The 23,639-nt window shown below is 55.2% G+C and overlaps 1 protein-coding gene across 1 annotated transcript; it reads left to right on the top strand.

The window, feature by feature from the left end:
- Nucleotides 1-1,559: 1,559 nt before the first annotated feature.
- On the top strand, nucleotides 1,560-23,032 carry EXOC3L2 (exocyst complex component 3 like 2). Its single transcript, XM_068527627.1, has 12 exons — nucleotides 1,560-1,618; nucleotides 5,433-5,971; nucleotides 8,506-9,139; nucleotides 10,377-10,488; nucleotides 11,500-11,601; nucleotides 11,702-11,802; nucleotides 12,022-12,132; nucleotides 13,495-13,630; nucleotides 16,604-16,726; nucleotides 17,200-17,355; nucleotides 18,164-18,285; nucleotides 20,550-23,032. Exons 2-12 carry the CDS (start codon nucleotides 5,449-5,451, stop codon nucleotides 20,827-20,829), a joined length of 2,400 nt encoding a protein of 799 aa, XP_068383728.1. The 5' UTR covers nucleotides 1,560-1,618; nucleotides 5,433-5,448; the 3' UTR covers nucleotides 20,830-23,032.
- Nucleotides 23,033-23,639: the final 607 nt, after the last annotated feature.

Below are 23,639 nucleotides of genomic sequence, written 5' to 3'. Positions count from 1 at the left end.
GCCCGTGCACCGCGATGAAGAGTGGCCCCCGCTTGCCACAACTGGAGAAAGCCCTCGCACAGAAACGAAGACCCAACACAGCCATAAATAAATAAATTAAAAACAAACAAACAAACAAACCATCACTGCCAAAAAAAAACAAAAAACAAAAACCACTGACTTACACACTTTAACAGGGTGAATTCTATGGCATGTGAATTCTATCTCAATAAAAAAATTAAGTTTAAAAAAAGAGGGAGAGATCCAACAGTGGCCACGGCCCATAACAGGCCACTTTGGTTCCAGCTCGGGCTGCCTTCCGATTACCACAGGTCCACACTGATTCGGGGAGGACATAACCTGTTTCTCCCCGTCCCCCAGGCCAGCAAACCAGCCCCTTCCCCAGGGCCCATTGTCCGGCAAATCCAGTCCTTGAACTGAAGCCTTCAGACCTTGGAATCTTAACCCTTGATCCACTTATCCCAACCTAATGTCTACAGAGCCCTCGCTGGGGCTGGGGGATAGCAGTGATCCCTGAGTCCAGCCCCTGACCCCGATGTCAACCCTACCTCATCCCAACCCCAGTTTTGCTGAGGCAAGTGATCATTCTCTCAGGCCAAACACCTGGGATGCTACGCCTGAGCCCCCAAAGGGCCACCTACACCTAAAACCCAGCCTTCAAAGTCACCCTAATCCTTCATCTCACCCCATCCAACCCCCAACCCATTCCCAGTCCCAACAGACCTGCCATCTCTATCCCCAACTTCCAATCCTTAGCTCTGATCTATCCCCATTGGTGCAATCAGTTCACAGATCTTTACTGAGCACCTACTATGTGCCTGGCACGCATCTAGGGATAGCAGATGAACATGGTAAGCAAAATCTGCTTTGAATTTATATTCAATTGGGACAGTCAGAAAATCTACCAGGGAGACAGAGGAATTTGATCATTTCAGATTGTAGAAGGTGCTATAAAGGAACTGGCAAATCAGAGCAATGTCCCCTGGGGAGAGAGAGTACAGGGCTGGCAGAAGTACTTTTGCTGGTCAGGGAATGTCTCCTTTGAGGAAAGGACTCTGGAGCTGAGACCTGGATGATAACGAGGAGGGGTGGGGCGTATGGAGACCTGGGGACGGGGGCTTTTAGGCAGAGAGAACCACTGTTCCAAAGTCATGCCCAGGGTCACCCCCTTAGGGCTCCAGTCCCAGCCCCTGGGCCCAGCAGAACCTCCCTTCATGTCTTTACCCCAGAGCAGGGAACGCAAGAGAGAGCTTCGGGCTCACATCCAGCATGGGGTGTCTCCGGCGGTACCCAGGATGGTGTTGCCACCTTGGGAGGTGTGAAGAGCAGGCGGGGGGGGGGGGGGGGAGGGCGGTGCCAATTCCGGCCTGGGGTTGGGGGCTGAGGGTGGGGACCTGACTGCGGCCTTGTCCTTCTTCCCAGCCCAACCACAGCCTGGCCTAAAAGGGCAGACAGATAACAAGTCCTTCCCGCCCCTGGCCCCAGAGAGGGAGGGGTTTCCTGACAGGAAATTGACCTCCTCTAACCCCCCCCTCCTCAGATCCAAGCTCTCAGCAGTCCTGGCTGAAGTAGCCTCAGGACAGGACAGCAGCACGGACAGAGGGGCACTGACAAGGAGGTGAGTCTGTGGGAGGAGGGGGCAGGATTCACACGCCCCTGGGGCCCTCTGAATTGGGGGCTGGACCAGAATTTGGGAGAACGTGTGCCCTGAAGCCAGGAGAGGCTGGGGGCAAAGAGAAACTCTAGAGCCTGACCTCGGGAGGGTGCCAACCAGCAAGAGGGTGGCGGGAGGAGATGGGGGAGCAGGAGGAGGGTGCAGGGAAGACTTTGGGGACTCGGACGATCTAGGTTGCCAGGGAGCCATGGAGAGCTTGGAACCACCAAGGGAGAAGAGAGACAAGATGTCATTGGGTCGGAAGCTCTCTGAGTTCAGGTGGGAAGGCTGAGGCCAGAGAGGGATGGGCATTCTGCTCCATCCCCAGGAGATGGGGTCTTGCAGATGCAGCTGGAACAAGGGTTGGGATGCAGATGGAGCAGGAGATGGGATGAGGTTGGGAATGAAGATGTGGATGAGCCTGAAACAGGCTGGGCTGGTGACAGAATTGTTTGGGGGCAAGGTCTGGACTGCGGTTGTACTGGACACAATTTGTAAGGGCAGTTCCCTGATGCAGACACAGGACTGGAGGTGCTGACTTCTGCAAACAGGTCGGCTGGCCGGCAGAGGGTTTGGGACTTTGGGGAAAGGCTGGCAGTGAGGAAGAGGAGGAGGAGCCCAAAGAGGGAAGCTCTGGTGGCCAAGACATCCTGCAGGAGCTGGGAGGCTGGGGGCTTGAGGGATGCCTCGGAAGTGAGTCAGGGGCCGGGCACTGGGAGGCAGACGAGGGGGCTGGAGGGGGCAGGATGTCAGTTTGCAGAGGTGGGTGTTGGAGCCAGGAAGGGGAAAGACATCGGGGCCAGTTTTGGGAAAATGTTGCAGCCAGGTCTGAGGATGTTGGAAATGGTTTGAGGGGGGATCCAGTTTAGGGGTGGATATGGGAGCCAGCGTGGGAATGTCAAATCTAGCGTGGGTGAAAACAAATCCAGTTTGGGTGATGTTGAATTCAATTGGAGGGAAACTGGAGGCCCCTGTTTTGAGGGGGAGGTAGACTTTTTTTGGGGGGGATGATGGAGCCATTCTGGGGATTAGGCATGTGGAGGCCAGTTTGGAAGATGAAAGACAGAGAAATCGGTGTGTGAATAGCGTGTGTATGGGGAGGGGGGCTGGTATCGATTGCCCACAGCCATGGGGGTTCCAGGCAAGGGTTGCCATGGTGACTGCCTCCCTGGGGGATCGGGGACCATGGAGACTGGAGAGAGGCTGGGACAGTGTTTCTAGAAACAGGAGGCTTGAGAAACAATGGCTAAGGTGTAGAGGGTGAAGTCAGGGAGGAAAGAAGGGGCATCCCCACCAGGAAAGGAGATGCTCTTGCCCATGGCTCAGCCAACTCAGGGCCCCTGCAGCATCAGCCTTCCTCCCAGGCCCCCCGTGCACTCCCACACCCACTGCCCCATCTTGACCCTGTCCCTAACCTGCTCAGAACCTGTCCCGGTTCAAAACAACCTATGTGTCCAGTCATAGGAGGATGTGTGAACAGCTGATACTTAACACAGATTGGTCATAGCCATACGGTGGAATAGTGTGCAGCACTTGATTAGTGCCACAGACACAGGCATGGAAAATCTCACATGTAAAATGTGAGGGAAAAAAAGCAAGATGCAGGGGATACATGTAGTATGACAGTATTTATGGAGAGTTCGCAACCACGTAAAACAGTACATTATTTCTGGATACCAGTCTGGGTAGGCAGGCACGGGGTCAAAGTCCGCTTGGACGGCTCTCCTTGGGAGAGGGCTAGAGTGGGTGGGATCAGGGAGGGGCTTGGGGGGCTTCAGTGCATTTGCAATGCTTGATTCTTAGTTCCCAGACCAGGGATTGAACCCGCACCCTTGGCAGTGAAAGCGCAGAGTCCTAACTACTGGACCGCCAGGGAATTCCTGCAATGCTTGATTCTTAAAAGAAAACAAAACAAAAAAAAAGAACCCAAAAGAGCAAACGCTTGCATTAGATGCAGCTAGGATCGTAAGCACAGGGGTGTTTATTAAATTTATTTTCTATACTTTTCTGAACATTTGGAATATTTCATCATTTTCAAAAGCGCCCTTCTATGGCTCCCAGTGCCCTCAGGAGAAAGCCCAAGCCCTTCCTTATGGTTTTCAAGGCCCTGCGTGGCCTGCTCCTTGCTCACCTCTCCGTTTTGACTTATCATTCCTCCTCTCCCACGAGGAATGAAGACCTTGTCTCCTTCGTTTCCTGTTTAGCACCCACTCATTCCCAGAGTGCCTGCCCTGGGAGCTGGGGACACAGTGGTGGACACAGTGGACACAGGGGCAGCCCCGCCCCTGCCCTCTTGGGGCTCACAGCCCAGTGGGGGACACAGACCCACTCCCAGACAGTGATGACCCAGAGTGGGAGTTTCAAGGGGGGTGCGCCTGACTCAGCCTGGGCATCTGGGAAGAGGCAACATTGGGGCTGGGTCCTGAAGCCTGAATGGAACATGGAGAACAGGCCTCCATGTATAAACAGATGCTGAAACCCAGAGGAGCCTGAGGTGAGGAGGAGGAGAAGGTGGGATAGTGCTGAAGAGGTGTACAGCTGGCAAGCAGGGGGGCCTGAATTTTATCTCGAGGGCACTGGGGAGCCATGGAGGGTTAAGAGCAGGAGGAGGGGCAGGTCTAGGCCTTAACAAGGTCCTCCAAGGTAGACAGGAGAACTAGAGGCTGGAGATCAGGGAGAAGGCTGCAGCAGGGAAGCAGGAGGGGGCTTGGACTGGGGCAGGGGCCATGAAGAGGTAGGAGACAGGGATTTAGGAGAAGGAATGGGCAGGACTCGGGAAGCTTCGAGCTCCATGAGGGCAGGGACTGGGTCTGCCTTGGCCACGGCTGTGTCCTCAGTGCCTGCTCAGGGCTGGGCCCATGCAAATACCTAATCAGTTTGTGTGTGTGTGTGTGTGTGCACGAGTGTGTGTGTGTGTGTGTGTGTGTGTGTGTGCATGGGGATGTGTGTAAGGGGATGTGTGTGGTAAAATCTACAGAACATTTACCATACTAACCATTTTAAGGTGTACAATTCAGTGGCATCTAGTACATTCACAATGTTGTCAACCATCGCCACTAATTCCAGAACATCTTCATCCCTCTAAAAGGAAACCCCGTACCAGTTAAGTGGTCACAGCCCAGTCCCCCTCTCCCAGTCACTGGAAACAACTAATCTTTCTGTCTCTATGGATTTGTCTGTTCTGGATATTTCCCGGTAAAATGTTTGCTGGAGGAATGAATGCGGTAGGGTAGAGGAAACAGGGGTACTGACTGGACAGGGGAGACGAAGCAGATGCCCAACTGTGTGAACAGGACACATGGGTAGACGGTGGGGTGGGGCCTGGGTCCCCATGCAGTCTCTGCCCTTCGCTGGCTGTGCCACCGTGGGAAAGACCCTTCCCCTCTCTGAGCCTGTTTCCTCATGGAGTAGGAGGGTGCACTAAGATGATGAACACCCTTGGGCAGGACTAAGGTAGGGGAAGGGTCTGGACGCCGATGCTCAGGGGAGAGAACCCGGGGTCTGGAATCTGACAGGCCTGGGTTTGAAACCCGACTTTGTCCCCGAATCACTGTGGGACCTTAGGCAAACACTTGTGCTCTTCTGAGCCTCAGTTTCCTCATCTGCAAAATGGGCATAGTGACATTACTCTCTTCATGAGATTGTGCAGACTCAAGGGGTAAGTAAGTGCTCGGACCAGTGCTCGGCACACATGCCCCAAAGTGCTGGGTACACAAAGGCACTGTCATCAATGCCACCCGTCATCAACACCACCGATGGTCCCTTATTTTTTCCCCAGGTCCCCGCCTGTCAAAATGCCCATCCTGAAGGGTCTAGGGGTGGCAGACTCTAAGATGTCCCGGGCGGGGACACTGCCCCTGAGGTCCTCTCGGAACCCCTTTGAGGAAGCTTCAGGGCTGGAAGAAGAGGAGGCTGGGGAACGGGAGACCCTGCCCAACGGAACATCATGTCGCCGCCGTGCCACCCTGGAGAAGCTGGCAGGCCTGGCCCCCTTCCGGCTGGGCAGAACCCCTGGCCGGCGGGCGGGCAGCCCTGGGGACGGGCAGCCTCGCTCTTTCCTGGGCCGTGTGCTGACACCGGGGATCCGCAGGAGCTCAGCAGATTTTGGCCTCCTGGCCAGGCTCCAGGGGGCCCGAGCCCACGGCGACGAGGAGGCGGCTGGGGAGGCTGCGCGGAGACTGGCCTTCCTGAGACTGGGGCGCGGGCCCAAGCCCCGGCGCGCGTCACTGGCTGAGAGGGTGGTGCCCGCAGGCGAGGCGGCTCCCGAGCCCCCGCCCAAGGTCCCGGAGCCCCCAAAGATGAAGGAGCCGTTGTCAGGTGAGTCGCGAGCCCTGGCCCAGACCCGGGAGAATCACAGTGTCTCCACCCGTGACCCCATCGCCATTCGCATCTCCAGCTTCCATCTGCCCACCTCCATGGACACGGCCAGCCCGTCCCCGCTGCGGTCCTAATCTCCATCACCAAGCTCCAGCCTCAGCCCCGTGTCCACCCCCAGCCCAATCTGTCCCTCTCTCCATCTGCCTTCAACCTCGTCCCCTTGTCCAACGACAACCAAATGACCAACTTTGGTCTCATCTCCTCCAATCCCCTCCCTGTCCCCAGTTTCAACCCTCTTTCCGTTACTATCCTCAAATTCAACCTCAATCCCATCTCCTTTCAAACCTGCCTCTTCCAGCTTCTGGTGCTTTGCTGGCAATCTTTGGCGCTCCTTGCCTTGTAACTGCATCCCTCCCACCTTCCATCCACACATGGCCTTCTCTCTGTCTTCACATCATCTTCTCCTCTGTGCATGTCTATCTTGGTGTCCAAGTTTCCCTTCTTAGAAGGACACCAGTCATAATGGATCAGGGCCCACCCTATGACCTCATTTTAACTTGCTTACCTCTGTAAATTACCTATTTCCAAATAAGATCCCATTCTGAGGTACTGGGGGTTAGGACTTCACATATCTCTTCTTCTTGGGGTGGGGGACAAACACAGTTCAACTCACTGAACCCTGTTGTATCCTCAACCCCAATACTACCCCAAACCCCAGTGTCTTCCTCAATGCCTTTTTGGTTTCCATCCATACTTATTCCAACCCCATCAGCCATCGCCACCTGAGGCACATCCGCATGCTTATTCCCAATCCATCCCTTTCGCCAAATGCCATCTTTAACCTCACTGCTATGCCCAACACCATGACAACCGCCAAATGGTCCAGTCCCATGCCATAGCTCGTTCCTCTACTCCCATCCCATCCTCAATCCCATCCCTGTGTGCAGCTTCAACCCTTTCCCCTCTTCAGTCTCACTCCCGACCCCCAACCCCAGGTCCATCTCAGCGTCCCCCTGCAACCCCATGCACCTCCCCAACTTCCTCATTCAGTCCTAGTCGCACTCCCAGCCCCCACTTTCAACCTTAACCCCAAACTCAACCTCTTAACCCCATCTCCACACCCATCCCGAGTCTCAATCCTAACCCCCCCATTTCCAACCTCCAACTTCAACTGTCCACATTCCTAACCCCAACTCACATCCAGACTTCTTCAAACTCACCTCCATCTCTACCTTCTTTCTATCCTCAACTTTCACCTAAACTCATCTCCAAGCCCATCCCTACCCCAAACTCCAGATGACATTCTCAATTCCTTTCCCATCTCCCTCTTCAGATTTCAGCCCCAACCTCACCCTAATCCTAAACGCCCTCATCCCAGCCTCCACCTTCATCCCCATCCTCTTCTCCAGCCCCAGCCCTGCCCAATCCCCGCCTTCCTTCAACCCTATCCCCTACCCTGTCTCTATCCCCCCACCCCCATCCCCACTCCTACCCTCCCCCCATGGACAGCTCTTGCTGCCCCATCATTGGAGAGCCCTTCCTTCAACCTGATGCCCTCCACATCCTGCGCCAGAAGCTATTTCAGCCCCTGCTCCCTAGGGACTGGGAGGGCACCACAGGGAGGTGAGAAGGGAGTGATTCAAGCCCCCGCCTTCTGGAAACGGATGGGCAGAAATAGCACTGGCCAGGAAATAGTTTCTCTGCCAGGGAGGAAGTGGAGGGGGCTGGAGGTGTTGGGGGTAACCCTGGGCCACTGGGACCCTCTGCCTTCACTCAGAGGCCTCCCGAGCCCATGACTCCCCTCTCCTGGGGGAGGGTGAAACCATCAGAGAGCCAGGTCACCCCTATAGTTGTCCCCACCCCCGAAAGACCCATCTCTGGTCTTCATACCCTCTTCCCACCTCCATGCCCCCACCTTGCCCCCCAGTCCACTGGCTCTCTCCATCCCTCACCCCCTTACCTGGCTCCCACTGTCCTCCCTTGGCCGCCCCACTTCCTCTGATGCCTTTTTTTGACCCTGATGCCCTTTTTCTATCCTATCCGCCCTCAACTCCCCTAACTCCTCCCCACATCCTCACCTACGCCCTGATACTCTCTTCCTAGCCCTGAGCCCTTACCCCAAGCCCTAACCCTTTCCTTCTTCCTCATTCCCTTAACCCCACTTTCTCTGACTCCTCCTCTCATCTTATCCTCTTCCTAATCGGACACCCTTTAATCTTTTGACCTCCTCCTTATATCCAGACTCCTTCTCCCGTCGCCAAACCCCCTCTTCCCTTCCCCAACCCCCTCCTGTTCCCTCCCCCTTGTCCTGGCTCTCCCCCTTGCTCCCTCCTCCATCTCCTCCCCCTCCCTTCTCCTAGGCCCCTCACCTGACACCCTTCTCTCTTCCCCTTCTCCTGAAATGCCCCCACATCCCTCTCTGCCCCCCACCTCTCCCCCTTCCCGACCCCCTTCCCCTCGCCTCCTACCCGTTTCCTTTCTTCGCCCCCTCCGCCCGGTTTTCCAGCCCCTGATCTCCCGCTTTGCGCCCACAGTGCTGGAGATCCTGAGCTTGATCCAGCAGCGCGAGCTCGCGCGGGCCGACGAGCACATCTTGGAGCTGGAGGCCGAAGAGCTGGCGTCGTCGGGGGGCGGCGCGCCCGGCCCGCCCAAGGCCGAGGGCGCGGGCGGGGGCCGCCGGGCCCGGGACGTGGCTCTGCTGTACGAGGCCCTGCAGCGCGAGATGTGGGCGCTGGTGCGCGAGACGCTGGCGGGCCCCGGGCCGGGCGCAGGCGCCGGGGCGGGCGCCGTGGCGCAGCTGGGCCAGGTGCTGGTGCAGGAGGAGGCGGCCGACGGGCGCCGGGGACCCGAGGCGGCCCGCAAGCTGCGCGCCCGCTGGGCGGAGGCGGTGGCGCGTGCGGCCCGGGAGCGCCTGGAGGCGGCGGCGCCAGGGGCGCCCGGGGGCCTGGCCGGGCAGCTGGAGGCGCTGCGGGGGCGGCTGCTGGAGGATATGGGCGTGGTGCGGGGCCGCCTGGCGCCCTCCTACCCCGCCGGCCTGGGCGCCTTCGGCGTCTACCTGCGCGGCTACCACGGCGCGCTGGCCGAGTGGATCGCGGCCGCCGCCCGCCGGAGGCTGCAGTTGGCCGACCGCTACGCGCTGCTGCACTGGCACAACCAGGTGTACCCCAGGTGAGCGAGGGCCTAGGGATCGGCTGCCCCAAGGTCGCGTAGAACCCTCGCTCCCCACCACTCCCTCCAGCCCCGGCCCCTTCAGAACCTAAGGACGCTCGCTCCTGGACCTTCATTCCTAGAACCTTAATATCGTTGACCCTTCCAGCTCAGCACTGGTGACATTTACAATCCGAGAATCTTAGCGCTCTCCACGCTCCCCGCGCTAGAACCTCAGCAACAGGGACACTTCTGATCCTAGAACCTTACCACCCGCCATCCTTCCGGTCCTAGAATCTTAGCATTGTTGACCCTTCCGGTCCAAGAATCTTTAGAATCATCAACATTCTCAGAATCTTAGCACTGCCCACCCTTCCAGTCCTAGAAACTTAACACCAATGACCCTTCTCATCCTAAAATCTTGGCACTGTTGGCCCTTGGAATTCTAGAACCCTTACACTGCTTTCGCCTTAGACCCTAGGGCACCAGCGCCGATGACTCTTCCAATCTTAGAACTTCAGAACTGATGACAATTTCAATCCTGGAACGTTAGCGCCAATGAGCCTTCGAATCCTAAATCTTAGCTTCATCCCCCCTTTGGATCCTAGAACTCTGACACAGTCGGTCCTTCCAGTTTTAGGATGGTAGCGCTTTTGGTCCCTTGAAGTCTATAACCTTAGCATCTAGAACCTGAGTACCATTGACCCCCCCAGTCCTAGAATCCGATAACCATCGAGCCTTTGGATCTTAAAACATTTCCATTCTTGTGGCTGGGGGATGGAGTACGGTGATCAAGGATGCCATGAGCAAAGGCCTGGTGTGTGCAGGGGTGGTGGGGAGGTGTGCGGAGAGTGATGGCACGGCACAGGCCGGGGCATGCAAGAGGGTAGAGGCAGGGAGTGAGGGCTGGAGTGGCGAGGCTTCCAAGGCTAGGTGGGGACGTAGGGACTAGGGGCGGAGGTGGAAGGGAGCTTCTGTCTGGTGAAGCTCTTGCGTGCCAGGTCATAGAGCCTGGACTTGACCCCTACGAGTCTTGCCCGGACACCATCCATCAGGGAGCTGACTCAGGGAACTGGAGCCAGGGGAGCAACAATTCCAGAGACTTCCTTTGAGGGATGAGCAAAGCTGGCCCCGAGAGAGGAAGGGAGAGGCCCAGGTCACAAACACACAGGCTGTGAAGGGATGGGGGTGGGGAGGGGTTCATCTGCCCAGCCCCACCTCTCACAGACCCCCCCCTGTTTCTTACCCCCACCCCCAGAGAGGTCCTAGGTCTGGTGGACATGGTCGCCCTGGAAAATGGGGAGCTGGGGCCCCTTCTGTCCCCCGGCACCCTTCGTGGCTTGGAGGATGAATGTGTCACAGACGTTAAGGTACCTGGAACTTGGCTTTGCTGATTAGGGAGCGGGAGGCACTCTGCAGAGAGGGAGGGGTCACACTGAGCTTGGGGGCCTCTCCCCGCCCCCCTTCCCTATTTCCATCTCCCCTTGCCCTTTATGGACTTCCGAGTTCTGTCCAAAGGACATAGAAATGTAAGTCCATACTGATCACTTCTGTCTTATGTTCAGTGTACCCAAAGCACCCAGCCGGGCGTGGAGACACTCAGTAAAGGTTCAATACATTCAGACACTTCAAATCTTACAGCAAGAGAGAGTCAGTCACAGAACCTCAGCTCGCAGACTCAAAAACTCACAGAAGGAGGGCATCAAAGCATCTCTGCATATAAGCAGGGCTGATAGTAAACACGGTTAATAACTGGCCGGGCACAGGCACCGCTGAGCAGAATGGCCCAAGCTGTAAACAGCCATCCCAGCCACAGGAGTGTTTCTGGTCTAAAAGCCAGTCCTGCCCCAGCCACAGAAATTAGTATCTTTGCAACTTGAGAGCTCTGAATCTCAGGACCAAACAAGTCTACATTCTCAGACTCACTGAATTGAAGACAACATAGGACCAGAGAATCAAGAGATGTATAAACCTTAGAATCCTAGACACTTGGAATTCTTGAATCACAGAATTTGGAAATCGGAAAGAATTGTCTTGCAGACCTGAGAGCAGAGTCTTAGAATCATCAGATAATGAGAGAATAAGCCCTTAAACCCTCTGGCTATTAGATGGAGGAGGCTTAAAACCACAGACTCAATATCAAGTGCCAAATTGTAGACTTAGGAATGGAAGGGGCTGGGGAAGTTTTCTGGTCCAGGCTCTCTCCCCAGCGTTACCTTGATGAGCTCACAGGCAGAATCCAGACCTGCTGGGGGCTAAGGGGCGGGATGGGGGGGCGTGGGGGGGGAGCGGGGAAGAGGGGGGAATCGCGGTGTGAGAAAGGGAGGGAGAGGCTCTCAGGGACTCTGACTCCTGCCTCTCCCCCCACTTCCCCACTCCAGGCTCAGACACGGGCGGCCCTGCTTCGAGTGCTGCAGGAGGACGAGGAGCACTGGGGAAGTGCGGAGGACCGGTCCAGCAGCCTGGCACAGGATGTGTGTGAGGTAGGGGGCGGGGAAGAGGACGGAGAATCCGCTGGATGGCGACCAGTGGGAAGGTGGGACCTCACCTCCTCATCACTTCTCATCCCCCCGGACCACGCAGCTGCTGGAAGAGCACACAGAGCGAGCGCCCCGCATCAGCCAGGAGTTTGGGGAGCGGATGGCCCACTGCTGCTTGGGGGGGCTGGCAGAATTCCTGCAGAGGTATGGAGGGCTGGGGGGGAAGGGCGCAGGGCTGGGGTGGCGGTGGGGCATCTGGACCCAGGAGCCAGCAGAGAGAGGAGAGATGAAAGTGAATCAAGTCAGAATGGGCAGGGGCGCCTCTGTGGGGATCACAGGCTCTGCTGGGCTGAGTGCCCAGCCAGGGACCCTTATCCAGCGGTGCTCCATCTGTCTACCATCCTCCCTTTCTCCTCCCACCAGCTTCCAGCAGCGCGTAGAACGATTCCATGAGAACCCAGGAGTCCGGGAGCTGCTACCCGACACCTATATCAGCAGGACCATCTCCCTGGTCAACTGTGGGCCCCCCCTGAGGTGAGAGCACCCCCAGTGTGTGGGCGAGAAGGCCAGTCCTGGGTGACAAGCTGAACTGGGGTGCCTGGATCCTGGGTGGGGATCGCAGAGCTAGCCCCGAGCGGCATATACAGGGGACCTTAGAAGCATAAAACCTGGGACTCCTAGAAAGAACCGTAGCATCACAGAGCACTAGAATTATAGAGTAATCAGAACCTGGGAGTGTTACAATTACAGGAACCTAGAAGCCAGACTCTAGGGATTACATATTTTTCAACATTTTTATCTTATAATACTTTCCTTGTATAGTTGATTTAGCATGCTGTGTTGATTTCTGCTGTACAGCAAAGTGATTCAAGTTATATTACTTTACCTTTTTATTAACTTATTTTTAATTGAATTTTTAAAATTGGGAATGCATTCAAGATACAATAAGGCACACAGTGAAAAGCCTCCCTCCCCCACTCCTTCCCTCCGGTTATTGCTAATGTCTCACATATCTTTCCAGGGGTATTTGATACATTTACCAGTAAATATGTGTAAATAAGTGTATATATGCATAGACACACTTCATGCATATGCATAGGTACCATGCATATGCATATTTCATAATACACAAGTAAATCTATTACTATGTGCATACATATTATTTCTTTTCCTTTAAAAAAAAATACAAATGGTAGAATATTGAACACACTCTGTCCTTTTCCACTTAACACCTTGGAGATCTTTCTGTTAGCGCCTGAAGAGTTCCCACCAGCTTCTTTTTTATCTTTTATAGCTGAACTGTCTTCCACTGTTTGGATGTGCCATCGTTCATTTAATCTGTCCCCAGTGGATGGACAGTTGCCTCCACTCTTTTGTAGAGAAAAACCTGGCACATCTGTCAACTCCCACAAGTGTGGGGACCAGGGATACATTCTCAGAAGGGGATCTGCTGGGATTTGGGCAGGAAGTGCCCAGTTGCCCTCCAAACCAAGTTATTCTCCTTTCAGTGATGGAGAGGGTCATCAACTGTCACAATGACAGAAAATGAGAAGGGTCGAATTTTAGAATTACAGTCCTTTAGAAGCACAAACTTTTAGGATGGAAGCATCCCCACTCTCACCCAGAGAGCAGCAAAACAGACCCCTTCCTCCCCACTCCATCCCCCAGACTCCCAGCCACTCCACAGAGCCCCCCAACCCCCAACCCTCCAGACATCCCCTGATATTTCCCAGCCCCCAGGCCCCCCCACCCAGAGCCCCTGACTTCCCCCAGCTCCCCATCTGACCTGTCGCCCCTGTGCCCCACAAAATAGGGTCCGTCTAATGGGAGACAGGTCCAGGCAGTTGGGCTGAGATGTTGAGGCTCCTTGACTTTCGGCTCCACTGATCCCCACAGGGCTCTGGCGGAGCGCCTGGCCCGGGTGGGACCCCCTGAGAGTGAGCCGGCCCGGGAAGCAGCAGCCAGCGCTCTGGACCGAGTGACCCGACTCTGCCACCGCATCCTGACCGACCTGCTGTTCCAGGAGCTGCAGGTGAGAGAGGCAGTGGGCTGGGTGGGGCCGGGGCCAGGACAGGGGAGTGCCCCCGCCCCATCCTGCAGTTCCTTTCAGCCCATGACTCAGTGTTCGGGAAGCAGAGGGGGTGTGGGGGGGTGATGGCCATGTCTGGGCCGTTTAGGGGGACGGGGGGGCACAGGAAGGAAGAGGTGGGAGGATATGGTCAGGGGGAGGACAGAGAGCCATCAGCACGAAGGGGCCTAGGGGACTGGGTGTAGCCCCTCCTCACTGAGGTCCTCCAAATCCCTGCCCAGCCTCTCCTAGACCCTAGGGCCTCATTCACTCATCCCCGGGGTCCTGCACATGCCCAGAGGGGACTAGGTTCAGAGGTGGGTGAGAGCGGGGTGAGGAGCTGGTGGGAGTACCCGGGAATGGAACTGAGAGGTGTGCATGTCCCTGGCTGTAATTCATGCTCAATCCACATTGTTCGTCGGGTTGTGTCCCACCTCCGCTTAGAACCGTCCATGGCTCCCAGCTCACTTAGGGCAAAAGCCGAAGTCCTCCCTGTGGCCCCCAAGGCCCACATGGTCTGCCCTTTCCCTCTCTGACCTCATCTCCTCCCACTTCCCTCCTTGCCCCTTGCTGCTCCTTAAGGTGTCAGACACATGCCAACCTCAGTACCTTTGCACCTGTTCCCTCTGCCTGGACTACTCTTCCCTCAATAGCCACAAAGCTCCCTCTCTCACCTCTTTCAAGTTTTGACTCAAATGTCACCTTCTCAGAAGGACCTCCCCTGACTGCCCTATTTAAAATAGAAGCCCCTGAGATTCCCACATGCCCACCCCCCCGCCCCGCCACTCTATTTGTCTCCAAAGCACTTATCACCACCTGCCAGGCTATATCCTTTGCTTTTTTTTTTTTTTTTTTTCCAATCTGTCTCCTCCCATTGGAATGTCAGCTTCTCAAGGGCAAGGATTTGTTGGAATGTTTCTAAAATAACTTTTCTATTATGGAAAATTTCAAACATACACAAAAGTAGGCAGAATGACAGAATGACCTCTTGTGGACTGGCTCCAGCAAGTATCAACTCCACCTCTCGCCCCACCTCTCCTGCCCACTGGATTCTTTTCAAGCACATCTTTGGCATCCTGTCATCATCCGTCAACACTTTAGCCTGTATCTCCAAAAGATAAGGAACCCAGCCTTTTTAAACAAATGTAAACGCAATGCCATTTTCCTACCTAACAAATGGAACAATCATTCCTTAATATCATCAAATATCAGATCAGAATTCAGAGGCCCCCAAGTGCTTATAATTATCAAGCGCTTGGAGTTTTATCTCCTTTTGTGCTGTGTCCCCAAGCGTTCTCTAACGTGTCCCCAAGCGTTCTCTAACGTATCCCCAAGCGTTCTCTAACGTATCCCCAGTGATCCACCCAGGGCTGGGCCACAGGAAGGGTTCAGAGAGTGTTTGTTGAATGACTAAATGGACAAGCATGGGAATGAAAGTAAGCGAGTGTTGGGGGGAAGGGGGTACAGTCTTTGTTCCAGGCCTGGCTGTACTGCTTCCAGGTAGGGGGACTTAGGCAAATGGCTTTCCTTTTGGGGGTCTATGTTTGCTCATCTGGGAAATGGGCCCAGGAATTCCAGGCTTCTCAGATGGCTGTGAGGAAGCAATGGGCTTGTGGCCATAAAGTACTTAGCTTGGGTCCTGGCCCTCGGGTATTGGCCATTAGGGAACTTCATAAATGTACAGAGTTTACAGCAACAGCAACACGTCCTGAGCTGAGTGCTGTACCAAGAGCGGCAGCTCATTTGATTCACACCTGCTTTCCAACAAAAGCCCACAGGCCTCATTTTTGGAGGTTCAGAAAACTGGTCTACTATGGGATGAGAAAGCAGGAAGGGAGTGCTGGGCTGAGTGGGATAGGAACCTGCTTCAGACCCCCATGGACACCAACCCCAGAGGTGTCCGGGCACCTCGTGCTCCCAGTGTCCATCCGACGGCAGCATCTCCCCCTCGCTCCTCCCAGCCTCCATCTGAGGGACAGACCCACTGCCCATCCCACCTCCAGGATCCAGCTGCCTCCCTCCCCTCCCCCCACTGGTGGCCACTTACTACATCCTATGAATCTGCCACCTGCGTTCTCCTTCCCCCTCCTCATCCCTTCTCACCCCTTCCCCTCCTTCCAGACCCCCCATTTCTGCCTCAGTCTTGCCCCCTCCCAGCCATCTCGGTGGAGCACAAAGCTGACCCTCTCCCTCTTCTGCTTAGAACCTGCCATGGATCCCCGGTGCCCTCAAGAGAAATCTGGGGCTCCTCCCAAGCCCAGGAGGCCTGTGTGCTCTCCTAGGTTCACCTGACCAGCCCCATCTCTTCACTGGGCAGTCATACAGCGCCCCCCCCCATCCCCCTGATTAGACGGGTCCTAGCTTGGTTTAAAGCTCTGCTCTCTCTGTCTTGAAGTTCTTAATACTTTTTGAACAAACGGTCTCCCATTTTCATTTTTGCATTGGGCCCGTGAGTTATATAGATGGTCTTGCCAGCCACACTGACCTTCTTTCTGGTCCTCTGACCCGCAAGCCCATCTGAAATCTGAACCTTCTTCACACTGGCTTTCCCCTGGGATTGAGCCACTCCCTCTCCCACCGCTCACTTGGCTAACAGTGACCATCTTCCTGGCCTCAGCTCTGGTGCCCCCTCCTCCGGGAAGCCCTCCTTGACTCTCTATGCTGACTCAGGCTGGGCTTCCTAAACCCCTGGGCTCCCTCTTTCCAGCCGTGGCCACTCTGAGTGGTCACTGTCTGGGGAACGGGTCTGTCTCCTCTTCTGGAGGAGAGCCCCAGGAGGGTAGGGCTGGACTGTCTCCTCACTGCTGTGTCCCCAGCACTGCGCAGCCCTGGTTCAGCTCGGAGCAGCGTTTTGGGAACAAATGTTGAATTGATCTGTGAAGAAAGAGGGCGGAAGGGAGGCGAACTGTGACCCTCTGCCCACTCTGTCCCACCCAGCCGCACTTCAGCAAGCTGATGCGCAGGAAGTGGCTGAGCAGCTCGGAGGCCCTGGATGGCATCGTGGGCACGCTGGGCGCTAAGGCCCTGGCACTGCGCAGGATGCAAGATGAGCCTTACCAGGTGCGTCTGCTTGTGCGGGGGAGGGACGCAGGGTGGAACCCGGCGCCGGTGGGGGGAGAGTGGGAGAGCGGAGCTAGAGCGCTCAGAGGGGAGAGACCGGTCCTAGGTGGGGAGAAGCTCTCTCAGGGCGAGATAGGTGGCGCTCTACCTGGGGTCTGCGCGGAGGGTGCCCGCGGATACCGGGGTGTAGCGCGGGATGCTGGCGGGATTGCGGCCTCTGGATGGTGGAGCTCCGGAGAAAGCGGAGAGGGCTGGGATGGGGCACCCTTTGGGGGCCGGTGGGGGAGGGTCCGCGAGCTGATTTGGGGGGGCAGGACAGGGGTCACCCACTGGGAGCCGGGAGGGCCGACGGCGGCTGGGGGTGGGCAGGAATTCCCGTTGGGTGTCCGGAGCAGGAGCGGGCGGGTGGGAAGCGGGGGGGGGGGGGGGGTCACCGGCGGCTCACATCCCCTCGCGTCTTACCGGGTCCCCAGGAGCTGGTGGCCGAGCTGCACCGGCGGGCGCTGGTCGAGTACGTGCGGCCCCTGTTCCGCGGGCGCCTGCGCTGCGGCTCCGCGCGGACCCGCAGCCGCGTGGCCGGCAGGCTCCGGGAGGACGCGGCGCAGCTACAGAGGCTGTTCCGACGGCTGGTCAGTGCGGCCCGGGGGCGGGGGGCTCCGAAACTACGGAAAACCCTGGCTTCCGGAATCCCCAGACTCGATAGCCGGGGGCGGGGGCTTAGGATAAGACCCTCACCCAATTTGCAGCCAATAGTAACACTCTGATCTTCGCCCTCTGAGGGTAAAAATTGGCTTTCTAACTGAAAGAGAGAGCGCTCTGGGCGCAAATGAAGAGAAAAATGGTCCCTATGCCTTGTTGTGGGGATTAGATAAATCCCATTAAAAGGGCTTAGGACCTAAACATTAGCTATTATTATGAGCACAGACAGTCGCTAAATGCAAGAGAAACTCGGAACCTTAGCGTTCCCAAATCCAAGCATTTAAAAATCAGCAAATCTTATTTGTACCCAGTTGTAATGAGCTGGACGGGAAGGGTCTCACTCAGCCGCTATTCCAGGAGTTTCTAACCTAGAGTCCTTGGAATTTTCTTTTTAATTTTGGGGGAGATAATTGTAGAGTCACATGCAGTTATACGAAAGAATGCAGAGAGATCGCTGGCATACCTTATGAAGTTTCCCCCAATGGTAACATTTTGCAAATTTAGAATAGGTTTTGAGGGGTGCCCCCGAGCCCCAAATTATCTGCAAAACTGGGAGTAGGTTATATTATGGATTTTTCTTCAAATTTCCAAAGGTTCCAGATAACCTCTGACTGCAGTCTGCCCTCTGCCCGGTTTTACGGACGAGAAAACTGCCAGGCGAGGCGAGGCGAGGCCTTGGGAGGCTGTGGGTTTCGAGGGGGTGGGTGTTGAGTGTGAGCCCGGGGTCTTCCCCTGCAGGAATCCCAGGCCTCGTGGCTGGACGCCGTGGTGCCCCGTTTGGCCGAAGTTCTGCATCTGGAAGACACGCCCAGCATCCAGATGGAGGTGGGGATGCTGGTGCGGGACTACCCAGACATCAGGTGAGATCCCCGCCCCCACGCCGCCTTGGTTCCTTTTTGCCCGCGCTGCCGCCAGGCCGAGGTCTCCCGGCGAGCCTTGGCATCCGTCCCCGCGTTTCCTGCCCCTTGGGCGAGGGAGGGAGGCGGCGAGCGTGTCTGACGGCCGTTTCCTGCTGGAACCAGGGCATTATTAATACGATTTCCCTCCTTCTCCTGCCGCCGCCGCCGTCGCCGCCGCCACCAGGGCTCGCAAACAAACAAGCAGTCACAGGAAGCCCAGGGCAGGGGGGCGCGGGGCCGCCCGGCGGCAGGAAGGGCCGGCCCAGCTGGGGAGCCGCGGGGGACACGGGGACACGCACGGGCACACGGGCGCACACGCACTGGGACAGTGGCAGGCGCCGTTCAGATCCTGATGGACCATTTCCTTTCTCTGTGATCCTCTCTGAGCCCCCGTTTCCTCTTCTGATCTATGGGGACAATAATACTCTTTTCATAGGATTATTGGGGGCTGATTAATCATCACCCGTGGTGACAGCAGTAACAATACCAATTCTTGCTTATTGAGTTCTTATGTCAGACCTAAGAAAGCATCTTACATACCCACTCTGTAAGTAAGTTATTTAATTAATTAATTAATTTATTATTATTATTATTTTCTGTAGGCAGTATTTGAGCATTTTATTTTTTATTTTTTGGCTGCAAGGCTGCAGCAAGTAAGAGTTATTTTAGAATATAAGCTATTTGAGAAAATCTTTGCACGTCAAAGGCAGCACTGTTCTGAGTGCTTAGCACCATCCGAGGCAGGCGGAAATTAAGTAGCTGAGCCCAATGTCACAGCTAGCCAGCGGCGAAGTTGGGACTTGAGCCCAGGCAGCAGGCTCTACAGCTGGTACACCTGACCACCACACAACACTGCCACTTGCATAAGGTGGTGGCAGTCCTGCGCTGCTAGTGGGGCAGACAGACATTCTGTATCCAGAGAGACGACCCCCCAGGACCCAGGAGTAAGGCATCAGCTGGGTTGAGGTTGAGGACATGGGGCTGAAGGTGAGGATTCTGGAACTGATTCAGGACGGACGGTTCTGCTTCTGAGGTGTGGGGCTTATGTCCTTGGGAAAGCACAGAGCCCTGGAGTCGCATGGGGGCCAGGGTCCCGGCACTCCTGCTGGATTGGGGTTTCTGAACTTGACTCTGAACTTGGATATGCAGCTGAGTTTGAAAGGTCTCAAGCTGGGCTGGGAGGAGGGGTTCCAAAGCTGAGTTTGGGGGCTGTGTTTTGCACCTCTGTTGAGCTGGAAGGTTCCTGAGCCCCATTTTTGATGAGTGTTTTGGAGCTGTGGGGATTCAAAACTTGGGATGCGGGAGGGTGAAGAGACGGAGCTGGGTTGAAGGGGGTGGTGAAGACCCCAGAACTCTGTTTGAAATGAAAGTTCTGGAAATGAATGTTGGGTTCAGGATCTTGAGTTGAAATATGATGGTGGTTCTGGAGTTGAGTTCTGGATCCCGGATCTGGAGCTGAGATTGGGGTGAAGGGAAGGTTCCATTGTGTTGGATTTAGGGGCGAGGGTTGTGGAACAGAGTCAGTTTTGAGCACAAAGCTTCTGGTTGGAGTGAGGGTCCCCAAGGTGAATTTTAAGTTCTGGAGGAGAATTATAGTTGAGAACAATTCCAGGAATGGGTTAGAGGTGAAGTGAGTGTTCCAAGGCCGAATTTGGATGAGGGTTCTGGAACAGCAGTGGTGAAGACTCCAGACCTGGCGTTGGGGGAGGTGAGGGTTAGGATAGGGATGTGGGTGAGCACTTCCGGGCTGGATTTGAGTGATGCTGTGGGGCTGTTTGAGATGAAAGTGAAGATGAAGTTAAGGGTTGCTATAGAGTCCAGAGCTTAAACAGGTGCAGGGGTACCAGAATGGAAATTCAGGAGCTGTCTGAGCTAAGCTGGGGGTGAAGATGGAAGGTTATTTTAATCAGGAGCTGAGATGGGGCAAAAAGGAATATTCTTGTGCTGGGTTGGGAGGTGACAGTTCTGGAATCCATTGTGAGTAGGAGGATTTGGAAATGTTTGGAAGGGAAGCTCTGGAGGGGGGCTGGTATGAAGGGGGGGATCTAGGGGTGCTGGTGGGAGGGCGGGATCTGGGGGGGACTGGTATGGAGGAGGAATCCAGAGGGAGCGAAGGGGCTCCAGAGCTAAGGCAGGTTCTGGAACAGACGGCCGGGTGGGGCCCACAGGTGGGCTGGGAGTGTACCTGGAGGACCCCGTGCACCTGTCCCCTCCTCTACCCCCAGGCGGAAGCACGTGGCAGCCCTCCTGGACATCCGTGGCCTGCACCACACAGTCGCCCGCCACGAGATCCTGGCAGTGGCCCGGGACTTGGAACTCTCTGAGGGGGGAACCTTGTCGCCCCCCCGGGACCGTGCCTTCTTTGCAGACATCCCTGTGCCCCGGCCGCCTTTCTGCCTCAGCCTCCCTCTCTTCCTGGGCCGCCTCTCCCTCTCCCGGCTGGCCTGCCTGCCCTGGCCTCGGCCTCCATCTCCGTCTCCATCACGGCCCCGGGCCCAACACTGAGACTCTCCCGGCTCCGCCTCAGTGCCCCCCATCTCTGCTGCTGACAGACCATCCTCCCGCCTCCCTGTCTGGGGCCACAGACCCCTGGGCTGGAAAGCTCCTTAGAGGTCTCCTCACCTACCCCCAAACTCCCTGTACAGAAGAGAAACCGGCCAGAAGGAGCAAGGACTTTCCCAAGGCCATGAAGCCCGTTCCCAGCACCACCTCCCCAGCCCAGTGAGTGGTGGGTGGTGTTTTGGAAGGCTCTACAGAAATATCCCAGGCCCCCCCTTTCCCCTCACCTCAAGGTCTGGCCTCAATCCAATGTATTAAGGAACGTACGATACTTAGAATAAAGAGGTTTCTATTTAACACAAGGAAGGGCTGAGTCCCCAGTGTGTGGGGGGGAGGAAGGACCCGGGGCAGGGCCCAGGGCCAAGGGCTTCTCACACGCCCAAGGCCGGGCTAGGGTCCAACTCTTGGGCAGGGCAGTGGAGGCTGAGGCAGGCCCTGCAGTGCAGGAGCAGCCGGGCCGCCCTGTTTACACCAAGTCTCCGAGGCTGCGTGACTCCACAGCAGGCCCTTGGCCTCTCTGAGCCAGCGTCCCTCATTTTGTCAACCCCAAAGTGCCTTCTTTCCTGGGCCTAGTGGTTCCACCTTGGCAAGCCCCCCCCTCCCCCATCCGTAGCCGGGAAACTGTATCAAGAGAGGAAGGAGGTTGGGGGCAGGGCTGGCGGCATCCAGGGCGCCCTCCTGGGTTGACGCAGGAAAATGTCAGGGTGGGAAAAATTCCAGGCTCTCACCCCCAGCCCTGCCGGATCCTGGTCCCCACGGAGACCTTGAGGTCACCTCCCTGCTGACCCCTGCCCCTCCGGCCCAGTTGGACAGCCTCTGATGGATGCTTCCTGGCATGGCTTTTTTTTTTTTTCCCTGCGAAGTCGGAAGGAGGAGGCAGCCAGGGGTCAGCGTGGAAGCTGGGGTTAGAACCTCACGCACATTTGAACTCACGTTTGAAGGTGGGGGCTCGGGACTCTTGGAGCCCCAGGGCTGTGTGCCTCCGGACAGGAAGCTGACCCTCTCTGGGCTGTGGTTCCTGTCCCTCCCTGAGGAACTGCTTAACCTCTCTTTGCCCAAGACAAGGTGAGATGCCCAGAGGATATATGCACCTCACTTGACATCCTAAAATGACACTTTCAATGTCATTGATATACAAGAGAGGAGTTGAGGAATGAACATTTTGTACGTATTTAATTAAAGATGTATTCACCTTGGTTTGGCCGGATTCTTTTCAGATTTTGGTGCCCCGCTTAAAAACGGCTGTATTGAAATATAATTTACACAGCAGACAATTCATCCTTTTAAAGTGCACAATTCGGTTCAATCACCCCTGCAGTCAATTTTAGAAAATTTTCATCACCCCCGCAAAGAAACCCTGCACCCCTTAACCATCAACCCAACCCCTCTATCCCTCTCAGGCCCTGGTAACCACTGGCCTACTTTTTCTCTCCATAGATTTGCCTGTTCTGGACATTTCGTATAAATGGGATCATAGAATATGTGGTCTTGTGTGTGTCTGTGTTAAGAGCACAACGTGAGATCTACCCTCTTAACACATTTCTAAGTGCACAACACAGGAGCGTTAACTACTGGCACGATGTTGAACAGCAGATCTTTGAACTTTAACTTTACGCTCATTAAACAACTCCCCCTCCCCCTTCCCCCCATCCCATCTGTTCTCTACTTTGACGAATCCGAGTATTTTAATTTTTTATTATTTTTTTATTGAAGTATATAGTTGATTTACAATGTTGTGTTCGTTTCTGCTGCACAGCAAAACATATGTAGACATTCTTTTTCATATTCTTTTCCATTATGGTTGATCACAGGATATTGACTGGAGTTCCCTGTGCTACACGGGAGGACCTTGTTGTTTACCTGTTTTATATAGTAGTTTGTATCTGCTAACCCCAAACTCCCAATCCATCCCTCCCCGACCCCCCGAGTCTGAGTATTCTGAATACCTCACGTGAGTGGAATCACGCAGAATTTGTCCTTCTGTGACAGGCTCATTTCACTTCACATAATGGCTTCCAGGTTCAATCATATTGTCACAAATGGAAGGATTTCCTTCTTTGTAAAGGCTGAATTATATTCTGCTCTATGGGCTATACAACATTTTCTTTATCCATTCATCTGCTGCTGGACATTTGGGTTGTTTCTGTATCTTGGCTATTGTGAATAAATAAGTGATCTTTTGGGTCTGTCTTCTTTCACTTCGCATAATATTTTCAAGGTTCATCATGTTGTAGCATGTGTCAGTATGTCATTTCTTTTTATTGTCAGGTAACATTCCACTGTATGGAAACACCACATTTTATTTCCCCGTGTATCAGCGGACGGACATTTAGGCTTTTTTTACTTTTTGGTTATGAACATTGTGCTCCACTTTTTTTCTAGATTACAAACATTTTCTTGGTCCCCTGAGAAGCTCTGACCTTACCCTGAGCCTCAGTTTCCACTTTTTTTTCTTCTTTTTTTTTGGCCTCGCTGCACGGCTTGCGGGATCTCAGTTCCCCGAGCAGGGACTGAACCAAGGCCACGGCAGTGAAAGCCTGGAATCCTAACCACTAGGCCACCAGGGAACTCCCTCAGTTTCCAGTTTTGTAAAATGGGGGAAAGATTCCTAACAGTTGCATTAATTTAGCACCTACTGCGTGCCAAGTGCCATGCTCCCGAGGATTCACTCAACAAACTTGCAGATTTGGAAACAGAGGCCCAGATGGGGGCAGGGGTGCAGCTAAAGTCACCATCCAACGCGTGCCAGGGGCAGG

This window comes from Eschrichtius robustus, chromosome 19 (genome assembly GCF_028021215.1).
Source record: "Eschrichtius robustus isolate mEscRob2 chromosome 19, mEscRob2.pri, whole genome shotgun sequence".
NCBI classification, from domain to species: domain Eukaryota; kingdom Metazoa; phylum Chordata; class Mammalia; order Artiodactyla; family Eschrichtiidae; genus Eschrichtius; species Eschrichtius robustus.
Note: the sequence above shows the minus strand (reverse complement) of the source record. Positions and strands in the feature narration are given on the sequence as shown.